Below are 12,866 nucleotides of genomic sequence, written 5' to 3' on the forward strand. Positions count from 1 at the left end.
GAGAGATGCTCTATTGTGTTAATTAGCAGAAAACTACAGAAAGCTAAAAAAAAAAACAAACCAAAAACCCCCCAACAACCAAAGAAAAAAACCCCAAAATAAGTACAGGCAGTCTTTGTTTTGTGCAGTAGTGCAAGACTAAAAGTACCAGGTCAAACTGTGCAAAACAATCTTAATAATCAATGGAAAAATTACAATCGTTCCATGACACTTAAAAATTTTTGTTGCAGCATTTAAAACCCTCTTTGTTATTAATATTATACATGTATTGGGAAAGGAAAAAACAGTAAAACCAATATTTATACTATAATTTAAAATACTAGAATCTTTGAGAATTAAAATGTTTTCTGTCTTTGTAAATTACATATAAAGAGTAGTTTAAGCAGGGCTTGGTTTCTTCTCATTGCATAGCTTATAATATAGAGTGACATTTTTCCTGTCCTGTGGCAAACTGTCATACTCCTTTCTAAGTTTGGATCAGCTTCCAATATCTAGAGTCTCTTGAGTGACTGCAGGGTCAACATTCCCAGAGGTAGCTGCTGCTTCTATAACTCCATATACTGTTGTTTCTTTGTGTACTTTCTTCTCTGTTGGTCAATTCCCTCTTTTGATTATGCATTCTTGTAAAATGTCATGGTGGGTTTAGCACTGCAACACAACTACATGCTTTGCTGTCTGTGTAATGAAGTGTACATGCAGTGACAAACCACCAGCAGACTTGAAAGAAGTGAAGTGAATGGTTACTGCTTGTGGTGCACGTGTGTTATTTATGTGATGAATTGTGCCCTGAAGAGCTGGCAGTCAAGTGTGTACTTTATTCAGTTACAGTTAATATACCATATACCATGGTTGCTGAAATTTTAATCATCTTGCTGGGGGATTGATGTTATATAACTAAATGGTAGTAATGAAATTTGTGCATGTCAGAGCAGTACAAGCAGACTGCCTATATTTAAAATATGTTGGGTGATTTTATGCTTATTAAATCGGCCAGCATATGCTATGTTTGAGGATACAGATTCTTGCTTTGGAAGAATATATTTCCTCAAGATCCCCTGGTGCTTGGAAAGGGCATACCAAGTTTTCAGTTCAAACAGAATTCTTAAAAAGTAGGACATAAATTGGAGGGGTGGGGGAAGGTTGAGTGTTCTGTATAGACAACAATGGTCTGAGCCTTAGAAGTTCTAACTTTATTAGACCACAGCAGAATCCCTTTCTGAGATTCCTGAGTTCAATATCTTGTATTACAGTAATATGAGGCTAGCATACAATTCTCACATAAATCTCTTGTCGACGGAAACAATTTACTTAAAGAGTTCCCCAACTTAAAAAGTGCTTTTAAAATACTGTCTCTTTAAAATCTGTTGGTTTTCACTGAACAGGTACTTACTGTGTATTGGCTATGTGCCAGGCACTGTGCTAGAAACTGGAAATACAGTGGTAAGCAAAGCAGTGTAAACTCAGTCCTCACAGAACCTTGTCTAACGGGGGAGGTGGATATTAAAAACACAAATAAAAGGGCAGCTACAGTGATAAATGCTATGAAGGAAAAGTACAGGGTGTTAGGAGAGTACATCAGCAAGATTAACTGGGATTGTGTGGTCAGGGATGAAAGGAGAAGGAACATTTCATATAAGACCAAATAAACAGCTGAAGTTAAAAGCAAAGGGAAGAGAGTTGAAAGAGAGACTGAGCACTAAGAAGTCTTGGGGGTTAAAGAGAGCTTGTGCACTGAGAAACGCAGAAAAGTCAGCATGGGAAGTGAGTTGTGAGTATGCAGAAAAGCAGATCACAACAAGGTTACAGTTAAGCAGGGGTCAAATTATTCAGGTTCTTGTAGGCTAGGTTAAGGAATTAACCTAAGTGCAATGGAAAGCACTAAAGGCCTTTGTGCGGAGGAGTGACAGGATCTAATTCACACATATTGACGATGATCAAATGGTTTGGAGGGGGGCAAGAGTGGAAGAAGGGAGACAAGTTTCACCGGATGACAGCAAACTATGCATTTAATAAACCAATGACTTTTAATGGACTTTACTGAGTTATAATTTTCTTATAATAAAATACATCTGGTTTAAATGTACAGTTAATAGTTTGATAAGTACCTAAACATCTGGTAACCACCAGCAAACTGAGGTATAGTTTGCATCACCCTCCCTAAAACTCCCTGTGTCAATTTGCAGCCAATCCCTCTTCCTCCCTCCCAATCCTGATCTGCCTTCTGTAACTACAGCTTAGATTTTATTTGTCTAAAGTGTCCTATGTATGGAACCACACAATGTGTACTCTTTTGCATCTACTTTCTTTCTCTTGGCAAAATGACTTTGAGATGCATTCATGTGTTGTATGTGGTGGAACTAGCAGTGCCTTGCTCTTCAGTGACGAACAGTATCCATTGCTTAAATACACCAACATTTGTTCATCCATTCGCCTGCTCATGGGCTTTAGGATTGCTTCCAGTTCGGGGTTAGGAACATTTATGTCTTTATAAGGATATATGTTTTAACTCTTATTCAGTAAATACCTAGACGTAGAATTGGTAAGTGGATGTTTAAATCTATAAGAAATAAGCTAACTTTTCCAAAGTGGCTTACCCATTTTACCCTCCCATCAGCAACATATGGGAGTTCCAGTTGCTCCACATCCTTGCTAACACTTGGTTGACTTAACATTTTAAGTTTTATTTACTCCACTGGGTGCACAGTAGGGTGTCATTATGGTTTTAATTTGATTGCTAATGATTCTGAGCATTTTTTCCTGTACTTACTGGTCATTCATAGGTACGTCTTCTTTTGTAAAGTGTCTGTTCAAGATTCTAAACCTGGGTTAGGTTACAAGGGTTTTTTTTTTTTTTTTTTTTTTAATATTCTGAATGTAAGTTGATTGTCAAATATGTGTTTCATAAATATTTTCTCCCAGTTTGTGGCTTGCCTTTTCAAATGCTTTTTGAAGAGTAGAAGTTTAAAATTTTAATGTAAATTAATTAGGCTTTTCTTCCATGGTTTGTGCTTTTTGAGTCCTATCTTTAAGAATACAAAAATCTTTCCTTATGATAAAGTAACAAAGATTTCCTCATATGTTTTCTCCCAGAAATTTTGTAGTTTTAGGTTTTAACTTTTAGTTGTATGATCCACCATTTAATTTTTGCATCAGGCGAAGTAAAGCTTGAGGTTCATTTCTGCACATACAAATATCTAAATGGCCCAGCACTATTTGTTGAAAAAATGCTATCTCTCTGCATGAAAATACCTTGGCACCTTTGTTGAAAGTCAATGACTACGGACCTATTTCTAGATTCTCTGAGTTCCACTGTAAATATTTTAGGCTTCACAGGCCACATGTGATCTCTGTTGCACATGCTTCTTGTTTAAACAGCCCTTTACTAGTGCAAAAACTATTCTTTGCCCCCTGGCTGAAAAAAAACAGGTTGTAGGCCATAGTTTGCTGACCTCCTCTCTATATGTCTACCTGTATGCCAATATACACTGTCTAGAGTAAGCCTTGAAATCAGATAGTGTAACTTTTCCAACTTTGTTCTCTTGTTTTCAAAAGTGTTGTGGCCACTTTAAATTCTTTGTATTTCCATGAAAATTGTAGAGTCAGCTTGTCAATTTCTTTAAAAAATGTTAAGATTCTGTGTAAGAATATATTAAATCTACACATCAATTGGGGAAGAATTATCCTCTCAAGAATATTGCATCATCTGGCCAGGTGCGGTGGCTCACACCTGTAATCCCAGCACTTTGGAAGGCCTAGGCGGGCGGATCACGAGGTCAGCAGATCAAGACCATCCTGGCTAACACGGTGAAACCCTGTCTCCACTAAAAATTAGCCGGGCCTGGTGGCGGGCACCTGTAGTCCCAGCTACTCGAGAGGCTGAGGCAGGAGAATGGCGTGAACCCGGGAAGCAGAGGTTGCAGTGAGCCAAGATCGCACCACTGCACTCTAGCCTGGGTGACAGAGCGAGACTCCATCTCAAAAAAAAAAAAAAAAAAAAAAAAAAATTAGCTGGACGTGGTGGCAGGTGCCTGTAACCCAGATATTCGGGAGGCTGAGGCAAGAGAATTGCCTGAACCCAGGAGACAGAGGTTGTAGTGAGCCAAGATTGCTGCCCTGTACTCCAGCCTTGGGGACAGAGCAAGACTCCGTCTCGAATTGAAAAAAAAAAAAAAAAAAGAATATTGTGTTGTCTGATTTGTGAATGTTGTATATTGCTTTATTTATTCAGGTCTTCTTAAATATCTCACAGCAGTATTTTCTAGTTTTTAGTGTACAGGTCTTGCACATATTTTGTTCATTTATGTCTAAGTATCCCATAATATTTTATGCTATTATAAACGTTTTCTTAATTTTGATGTCAACTTTGTTGTTGTTGTTGCTGGTAGGTAAAAAGGCAATGAATTTCTGTATGTGATTTTGAGTTCTTGCTAAATTTACATGCATTAAGATACTAATTCACATTCAGTAGAATGGCCATGTTGGTGTGGATATGGTGATTAGGGAACACTTCAACACTGCTGGTGGGAACGTAAACTAGTACAGCCACTATGGAAAACAGTGTGGAGATTCCTTAAAGAACTAAAAGTAGAACTACCATTTGATCCAGCAATCCCACTACTGGGTATCTACCCAGAAGAAAAGAAGTCATTATACAAAAAAGATACTTGCACATGCATGGTTTTTTTTTTTTTTTTTCTTTTTTGAGACGGAGTCTCGCTCTGTCACCCAGGCTGGAGTGCAGTGGCGCAATCTCGGCTCACTACAAGCTCTGCCTCCCGGGTTCACGCCATTCTCCAGCCTCAGCCTCCCCAGTAGCTGGGACTACAGGCGTACACCACCACGCCTGGCCAATTTTTGTTGTATTTTTCAGTAGAGACAGGGTTTCACCATGTTAGCCAGGATGGTCTTGATCTCCTGACCTTGTGGTCTCCCCACCTCGGCCTCCCAAAGTGCTGGGATTACAGGCGTGAGCCACTGTGCCCGGCCTGCACATGCATGTTTATAGCAGCACAGTTTGCAATTGCAAAATCATGGAACCAACCCAAATGCCCATCAATCAATGAGTGGATAAAGAAACTGTGGTGTGTGTGTGTGTGTGTGTATGATGGAATACCATTCAGCCATAAAAAGGAATGAATTAATGGCATTTGCCGTGACCTAGATGAGATTGGAAACTATAATTATAAGTGAAGTAACTCAGGAATGGAAAACCAAACACTGTATGTTCTCACTGATATGTGGGAGCTAAGCTATGAGGACACAAAGGCACAAGAATGATATAGTGGACTTTGGGGACTTGGGGGGGAAGGATGGGAGGGGGACGAGGGATAAAAGACTACAAATAGGGTGTAGTGTATACTGCTCGTGTGATAGGTGCACCAAAATCTCACAAAGCACCACTAAAGAATTTACTCATGTAACCAAACACCACCTGTACCCCAATAACCTATGGAAAAAATAACAATAAAAAATGTGCTCAAAATATGTTTTTTTTTTTTTTTTAAAGTCAAAACCAAACCAGTAACAGCAGATTCTAAAAAAAAAAAAAAAAGATGGCTGGGCTCGGTGTCTCATGCCTGTAATCCCAGCACTTTGGGAGGCCGAGGTGGGCAGATCACCTGAGGTCAGGAGTTTGAGACCAGCCTGGCCAACATGGTGAAACCCTGTCTCTACTAAAAACACAAAAATTAGCTGGGCGTGGTGGCACATGCCTGTAATCCCAGCTACTTCGGAGGCTGAGGCAGAAAAATTGCTTGAGCCTGGGAGACGGAGGTTGCAGTGAGCAGAGATCGTGTCACTGCACTCCAGCCTGGCTGACAGAGTGAGACTCTGTCTCAAAAAAAAAAAAAAAAAAAGATAATCACAATTAATCACAGATTGACAAGGACATGTAGAAACTGCAACCCTGACACACTGCTAGTGGGAGTATAAATGGTTCAGTCACTTTGGATAATAGTACGAGTTTCTTATAAAGTTAAACATAAATTTGCAAATGACCCAGCAATTCCAATCCGGTACATGTAACCCAAGAGAAATGAAAACATATCTCCTCACCAAGACTTATGTGTAAAAGTTCATAGTGGCATTATTCATAAAAGCACAAAAGTAGAGACAATCCAAATGTCTATCAATTCATGTTTGTCCAGGATAAACAAAATGTGATACTATCCATATAATGGAATACTAGACTAGTCAGCAATGCAAAGGAACAAGCTATTGATACATACTAAATCATGGACGAACCTCAAAAATGATATGCTATGTGAAAGAAGCCAGACACAAAAGACTATGTTTTATGATTCCAATTATATTAAACATTAAGAAAATAAAGTCTATAGAGACAGAAAGCAAATTAGTGGTTGCCAGGGGCTGGAATACAGATGGGTACAGGGATCTTTTTGGAGTAATGGAAGTATTCTAAAACTGGATTGTGGTGATGGTTATAGAACTCTACACATTTACTGATGATTACTGAATTAAACACTTAAACTGAGTGAATTTTATGGTATGTAGATTATATCTTAATAAGGCTGTCACAGAAAGCCTAATGGTAAGTGAATAGTGAGTTTGCAGAATATACATTCAGTATAGTTCAACATGAATACATGGACTAGATACACACCCACATCAGATATACTCATTGTATCTGGGGAAGAAGAGAAAGAATAGGTCTGAGAAGGAGAACACAGGGGACTTTAACTTCATTTATAATGTTTCAAACAAAAACAAACATATGACAAAATGTTAATATTTGTCCATTTTGGGTGGTAGGTATGTGAGTTTTCCCTAAATTGTTTTTTGTATTCTCCTATATTTTCTTCAATTCAAGACCAAAATTAAGCTAAACTAAGAACCGAAAAGCAAATGTAAATGATTACCTAGTTCCTTCATTAATTTTAATTCCTTTATGGCTTTAATTCGAATATCAAACACCATCTAAAACAGAGATAAAATAATGACTAAGTAGTAAAAAATGGGAGGAGATGAAAATAAGGATTGTCACTGTGTGCATAAACAAATTATTTGAGATATTAATTACCTGACATTTAATAGTTTTTGCCCACTGGAAATTTTTCCATCCCTGAAATTCTTTTATAAGATCAAAAGCAAAAACTTAGGACTTCATAGTTAAGTTTTTACCAAATTGATGTTAATTGGAACAGAAAGGACACCTACAGAAAACTACAGAAACTGTAGAAAACTACAGAAACTAGCTGAAAGGCAATAAGCTGACAAACCAGTAACTTTTCTCATGAAAGCAAACAAAATAAACTGCAGGCAATCACATTTCTCTATGTCAGGAATGATGAATGTGGGGCCAGTAAGCATAAATAAAAATGTATACTATCAGCCCGAGTGCACTATTTAAAATTTCTGTTTAAATGACTTTATTTTAGATTCTTTCCCTTTTTCAGTTTAACCTAATTTCCTCTAGGATACAAAATCTTGTAAATTTAGGAGTAAAACCGATGTCAGACAATCTGTCCTCCCACAGTACCCCACACTGTGAAAAGAAGAAACAGAGTGAGTCATAAAGGACTTCACCAAAGTCTCTCACTTAGGGTCAAGGTACTAGATCTTCTGAACTTTAGTGTATTCATCACACAGTGTAAATATTAACACACTTTAAGAAATTATAATATTTATATAAAAGAAAACAACATTCTAGTAAGTTTCAACTTGTTATAGAAAAAAAACCCATAATGAATTGAGACTACATAAATATAAAAAGGTATTTTCTGAGATGATGTTTAACGAAACTAGTCTTCAAATGGAGAACTGAAAGAGTTCCTTTTAAGAACACCTGGCTTTACAGAAAAACAGAGTATAATGTAAAACAATTTAAGATAAATTTAAAAAACAGAAGTCCACAACACAAAACCAAAACATATGTATACTTGGCTTAAAAAAATACAGAAAAGACCCTTGAAAATAGTATTTTCAAGGAAGCCAAAGAATTTCATTTTGTGGGAGCCAGAGAATTCCATGAACTAACTAAATGAGTAACTCCCACATTCTAATTCTAGGCTTTGGAGGAAATTTTAAAAGGCACGTATTTTCTTGAAATATGCTAAGGGCTAACATAGGTAAACAAGCAATAATCAAATGTTAAATAAAAGGCTGACTTCCTAAAAGCTGAAGTCTATTGAGACAACTGTTCTGAAAGATTAAGGTATTGTTTTCTAAATAAAATTCTGTTAACTGAAAATCTATCAGCCAACCTTTAATTATATTCTACTCACTGTGTTAACAGTTGCTGATATTTTAACTTGCTTCTCTTCAGATTCTAACTGGCATAAATTTTTAACGTGGAGCCAGTCAATCTCATTCATACTAGTGACCCATTTCTCTTCCTTGGTCAACAAGCTGTAGGTAAAAAGAAAAGATCAGAAATTAATACCTTTCCTTAGGCATCACTTCCAAAACTCTGCATGTGTCACTTAATGTGACTAATTAGAGGTGACCAAGTTCTACTGAGTCGTCTCTATGATAAGTGGGCTACCTTTGCAGGGTAATGTTAGGCAGTAGTCTATAGAGTCTATATTCATGACTCCAAATATTCTTTGACTTACCCACATAATTTGTTGCCACATTTTTCACAGAGAACTTCTGTAAGTAAACAGTTGCTGGCTTCTGCCTGCACCCTGCAAATCACTAGGGGAGCTTTAAAAGAGCACCTATGCCAGGAGCCTACCCCACTGGATCTAGATTTCATTTAACAACAGGGCAGCCATGTGCAGTCTGTAGACTGACACTGCACAAAAGGGCCACATCTAAGGAGTGTCACACATGGCATATATATTGTATACTGCATTTCTAAATAGAGTTTTGTTTTATAATTGCAGCCGGCAGTAGAGTATCTTGTTCTAACATTTTCCCACAGATAGTAGTAAAGGGTCCTGAAGAGGTGCCTTCTTTCTAATTCACACAGAAGCATTAATGGGCTTGCCGAAGTCCTCTTTGGGAATGTACATTAGAGCTCTGAAACATAATTCTACTCTTTATTGCAGTTATTCCATTCTGAGCTCCTACCTTAAGCTAGCAATCCCAAATAAAACAAAGTTTGAAGCACAAGATGCTCCGTGAAGACTACCGTAAAATAGTGAAAAACTGTATGATAATCATGACAATGACCGTAATATATTAACTAAAACATTTAGCACTTACTGTGTGTACTTTGTAAGCACTTAACTCTTTCAATCCTCTCAAGTCTATGAAGTTGGCACTAGTTATTATCCCTATTTGACAGACAAGAAGACTGAGCAGAGAAAGACGAAATACCTTGCCCAAGGTCCCACTACAGCCTACTGACTTGCCTAGGAGCACAGTTAGGCAAACTATAATGTCACATAGATTACTATGTAGCCATCCAAGGCAGTTTATAAAGAGTCTACAAATCTCAAGGTTGGGCAGGGGTGATGGAAAGCAGGATACAACTACTTATCTACAAAATAATCATTATTAGGTTTAAAAAGAAAGGCACCCAAATGCTAACAGTGATTAACACTGCATGCTGAGAAGACGGATACTGTTTTGGGTCCCTTCTGTCTTCACTTTTGTATTGCCCCAGTCCCAATAAATGCATACTGCCTTTTATAAAGGAAATACAGTTCTTATAAACAAGGTAGGGAATGTCTGCAAAACCCCTGTCCAAAAGAGTAATAGTGGTAAGTGTACTACGAAAGAAACAGTCCACAAGTGCTCTGCTTCTCTGCATCAAAGCCACTATAAATAATGATACAGACATCCTGCAATCTAAGTAAATCTGTAGCACTGAGAAAACAGGGAGCTTGAAGTCTTCAATATATGGAAATATTGCAGTTACAGTGTATGACACATTGACTACAGCAATGTACTGTCACAGACATAGATGACAAAGAGATGCAGCTTTAAATGTGACCACAGGATTCATGGGGGTAATTTGCCAGGTAACTGCTCTGTTTGGGCAACTGGGTTCTCAAGAGTCACAGAACGGATTATAAGGAAACAATGAGTTGTCTTATGGGTCTCCTGAAACAAAATATCCAGAAACAATTTAGCCATAATGTTAATACCTTCTTCAGGAAAATTTTCAGTTTTCTCTGTGAGAATTTCCTTCGGTTTTATAACTGGCGCTAATCAGAATTCACTTGATAACTTTTGCATTATAGCCAACTAATTGATACTCTATACAGTCTAGAAAATCAGGGATACTTATATTATTTTCTCACCACATTTACCAAAAAGTCCCTTTACAAAACATCATGTTTTTCTCTAAGTTACATAACCTAAAACATTCCTGTATACAATATTTAGAACATAATGTCTAGAAATAAAGAAACATTCAACTCTTGTCACTAAAATAAAGCTTTAGAGTTCTTCTGGGTGGTACTGTAATTAAAATGACTTTTAGAAATCCTTTTTCTCTTGTTAGCGAGTTACCTGTTATCATCATGAGAATCCTGAATTAAAACTGAGCTTCCATTTCTGAGCCCTTGTTCCCTGAACGTCTTCCTCATGTCTTCCTTGGGGATGGCCATCCAACCCTCCCCACCAGGACATCCAGCACTGTTGATGAAGATGACACCTGCTGGGATTGCTAAGGCTGTGAGGACAGTGCCCACTTCTGCATTAGCTGGAAAGACATGTGGAGATTCTATCACCTGACAACACTTTTCTCCGTCACTGATTGTGTCTAGATGAAGAACATTTAAAAGCAGAGGTTCGCAGTCAATACCAGTTTGAATGTGGACTCCACCAACCTGCAATCATACCAAGACAACCATTAGTACAGCTGATATTTGCCAACACCGTCAACATAACATAGTAAAAGATTACTCTTAGAGAACAACCCTCATTTTTTCCAAGTAAAATAAAATTTTCACAAATGTCTGTTAAGCATCAGAGGAACAACTTCAGATTTTTCTTCTGAAACTTTCTTATCTTTTATTTTTTTAGGAGAAATCTATGATAGACTGGAGATAGACATTTATGAGTTATCATGGGTGGTGATGAAGCCAGATTGGCCAAGGTCAGTTCACAGAGTGGCTGAAGTGCTCCTGGCCGCCTTTTAGAGGTAGAAAATTCACTCTCTACCTCCAAACCACCCCCACTCCCCAACTCAGTATAGATTCTCACTCTTCTAAATTCCCACAGGCACTACGCACAGACCCCCTACTCCAGCACGTATGGTGCAGTTCTTCACGTGACGAGGGCCTAAAAGGACACAGATCAACTGACTGGCCTTTGACCTAGCATCTGACACACAACCTGGTATAACGGAGGCACTCAAGAAATGTCTCCTTGACGTACAACTAGCACTGATTGTCCCTAACATTTATCAAGCATTTCAGCAGTTTTCTAATATCTAATTGCCCTCACATAGGCTGAATAAAATTTCATTACAATGACTTTTTTTTTGAGATGGAGTCTTGCCCTGTCACCCAGGCTGGAGTGCAGTGGTGTAATCTCAGCTCACTGCAACCTCCACTTTCCGGGTTCGAGCGATTCGCCTGCCTCAGCCTCCCAAGTCACTGGGATTACAGGCATACGCTACCATGCCTAACTAACTTTCGTATTTTTAGTAGAGATGGGGCTTCACCATGATGGCCAGGCTGGTCTTGAATTCCTGACCTCAGGTGATCTGCCTGCCTCGCCCTCCCAAAGTGCTGGGATTACAGGCATGAGACACCATGCCCGGCCATTACGAAGACTTTAAAAACATCCAAAATTATCACGAATATTTCTTCAGTAATTTTTTTTACCTCCACCCCATTCCACACAAAGATGTCTTCCCCATCAGCAATTTCAGTTTCACACAGTGTCAGTTCATCCCCTAGAAAGAGATTACCAGTGAGACCATTCATCATGACCATCAGAAACGACTGAGCTAAAGAAAGAGCTGAGACAAATATTTGTTTGAAAAAGTATTTTCACTAAGGAAAATTTAAAAAGTAGTAATTATTTTTATTCTTTTGACATTATTTCATTGTAATTTTTCTTTAAAACGTTGTTACAAAAGCTTTGTGAGCATGGTGGCAGGACAAGAGAGATAATCCAAAGGTCAAGTGTACTTGAGGCACATGACATTGGAAACAGGAGTTAGGCTTAAGCATGGAATGGTCCCAACTCCACCGATATGTCCATAACACAAGCTGTATTGTGTGCTTCAAGTCTCTCAGCTTCAGTTTTCTCATTTATGAAATGGAGATAAAAGAATTTTATGAAAATCAAGTGAGATAATTAACATGAAACACCTATTACAGATTTTGGCCCAAATTAGATGTTACTGCCGCTACTGTTAATTCTCATTGTTTTGCTGCTATTTAAAGGAAGTAAATGCTTTCAAACTCTCAAAGTATTTCTTGTTTTACTACAAAATCTGAAGCTGAGAAATGGGCAGAAAATCAAGTCAAATAAATATGATTCAGATGGTTTGAAACTATGTTGTTCAACAATATGTGTCAATATAAAAAATTCTAAAGCTTTTCAAGAAATTTTTAGTAGAGGTAGCCTTAATTTCAGAAAAAATAAAATGTTTCCATGTTAGAAGAATTTCACACATTATATAAACTGGATACATTAAAACGTGGATATTTTATTTCTTTTGGAAAACTTACAGTGTGAAGATAATCTACTTAGTTAAGAAAGTAGTAGGTGGGGAAGGACTGACAAAGAGTAGAAAATCACAGGTGAGCCGGACAAAAATGTAGATATATAGAGTGAGTTGCTATGTTTTCATATTTATCTTACCGCCAAGTGACTGGTAAATGTGAAGTCCTGCTGGTACAAGCTTTGCAACACTAAGAACCATGTCTCCTTCCCAAAATTCTAACAGCTGAAGAATATTAATGAAGGAAAAGAGAATGTTGAAAAGTGACATATAC

The 12,866-nt window shown here is 37.7% G+C and overlaps 1 protein-coding gene across 14 annotated transcripts in view; it reads right to left on the bottom strand.

The window, feature by feature from the left end:
• USP40 (ubiquitin specific peptidase 40) overlaps positions 1 to 12,866 on the bottom strand; it is a 91,719-nt gene that overhangs the window by 37,481 nt on the left and 41,372 nt on the right. For all 14 annotated transcript variants that reach the window (XR_010129725.1, XR_010129726.1, XR_010129727.1 and 11 more), the window contains 5 exons: positions 12,733 to 12,817; positions 11,745 to 11,815; positions 10,423 to 10,742; positions 8,244 to 8,367; positions 6,879 to 6,936 (listed from right to left, as the gene is read on the bottom strand). Coding sequence is in view for 11 of the 14 variants with exons in the window: in XM_031008654.3 (XP_030864514.2) it covers positions 6,879 to 6,936; positions 8,244 to 8,367; positions 10,423 to 10,742; positions 11,745 to 11,815; positions 12,733 to 12,817 (658 nt within the window). In the remaining 3 variants the exon portion in view is untranslated. The remainder of the gene's footprint in view (positions 1 to 6,878; positions 6,937 to 8,243; positions 8,368 to 10,422; positions 10,743 to 11,744; positions 11,816 to 12,732; positions 12,818 to 12,866) is intronic.

Source organism: Gorilla gorilla, chromosome 11, assembly GCF_029281585.2.
Source record: "Gorilla gorilla gorilla isolate KB3781 chromosome 11, NHGRI_mGorGor1-v2.1_pri, whole genome shotgun sequence".
NCBI classification, from domain to species: Eukaryota; Metazoa; Chordata; class Mammalia; order Primates; family Hominidae; genus Gorilla; species Gorilla gorilla.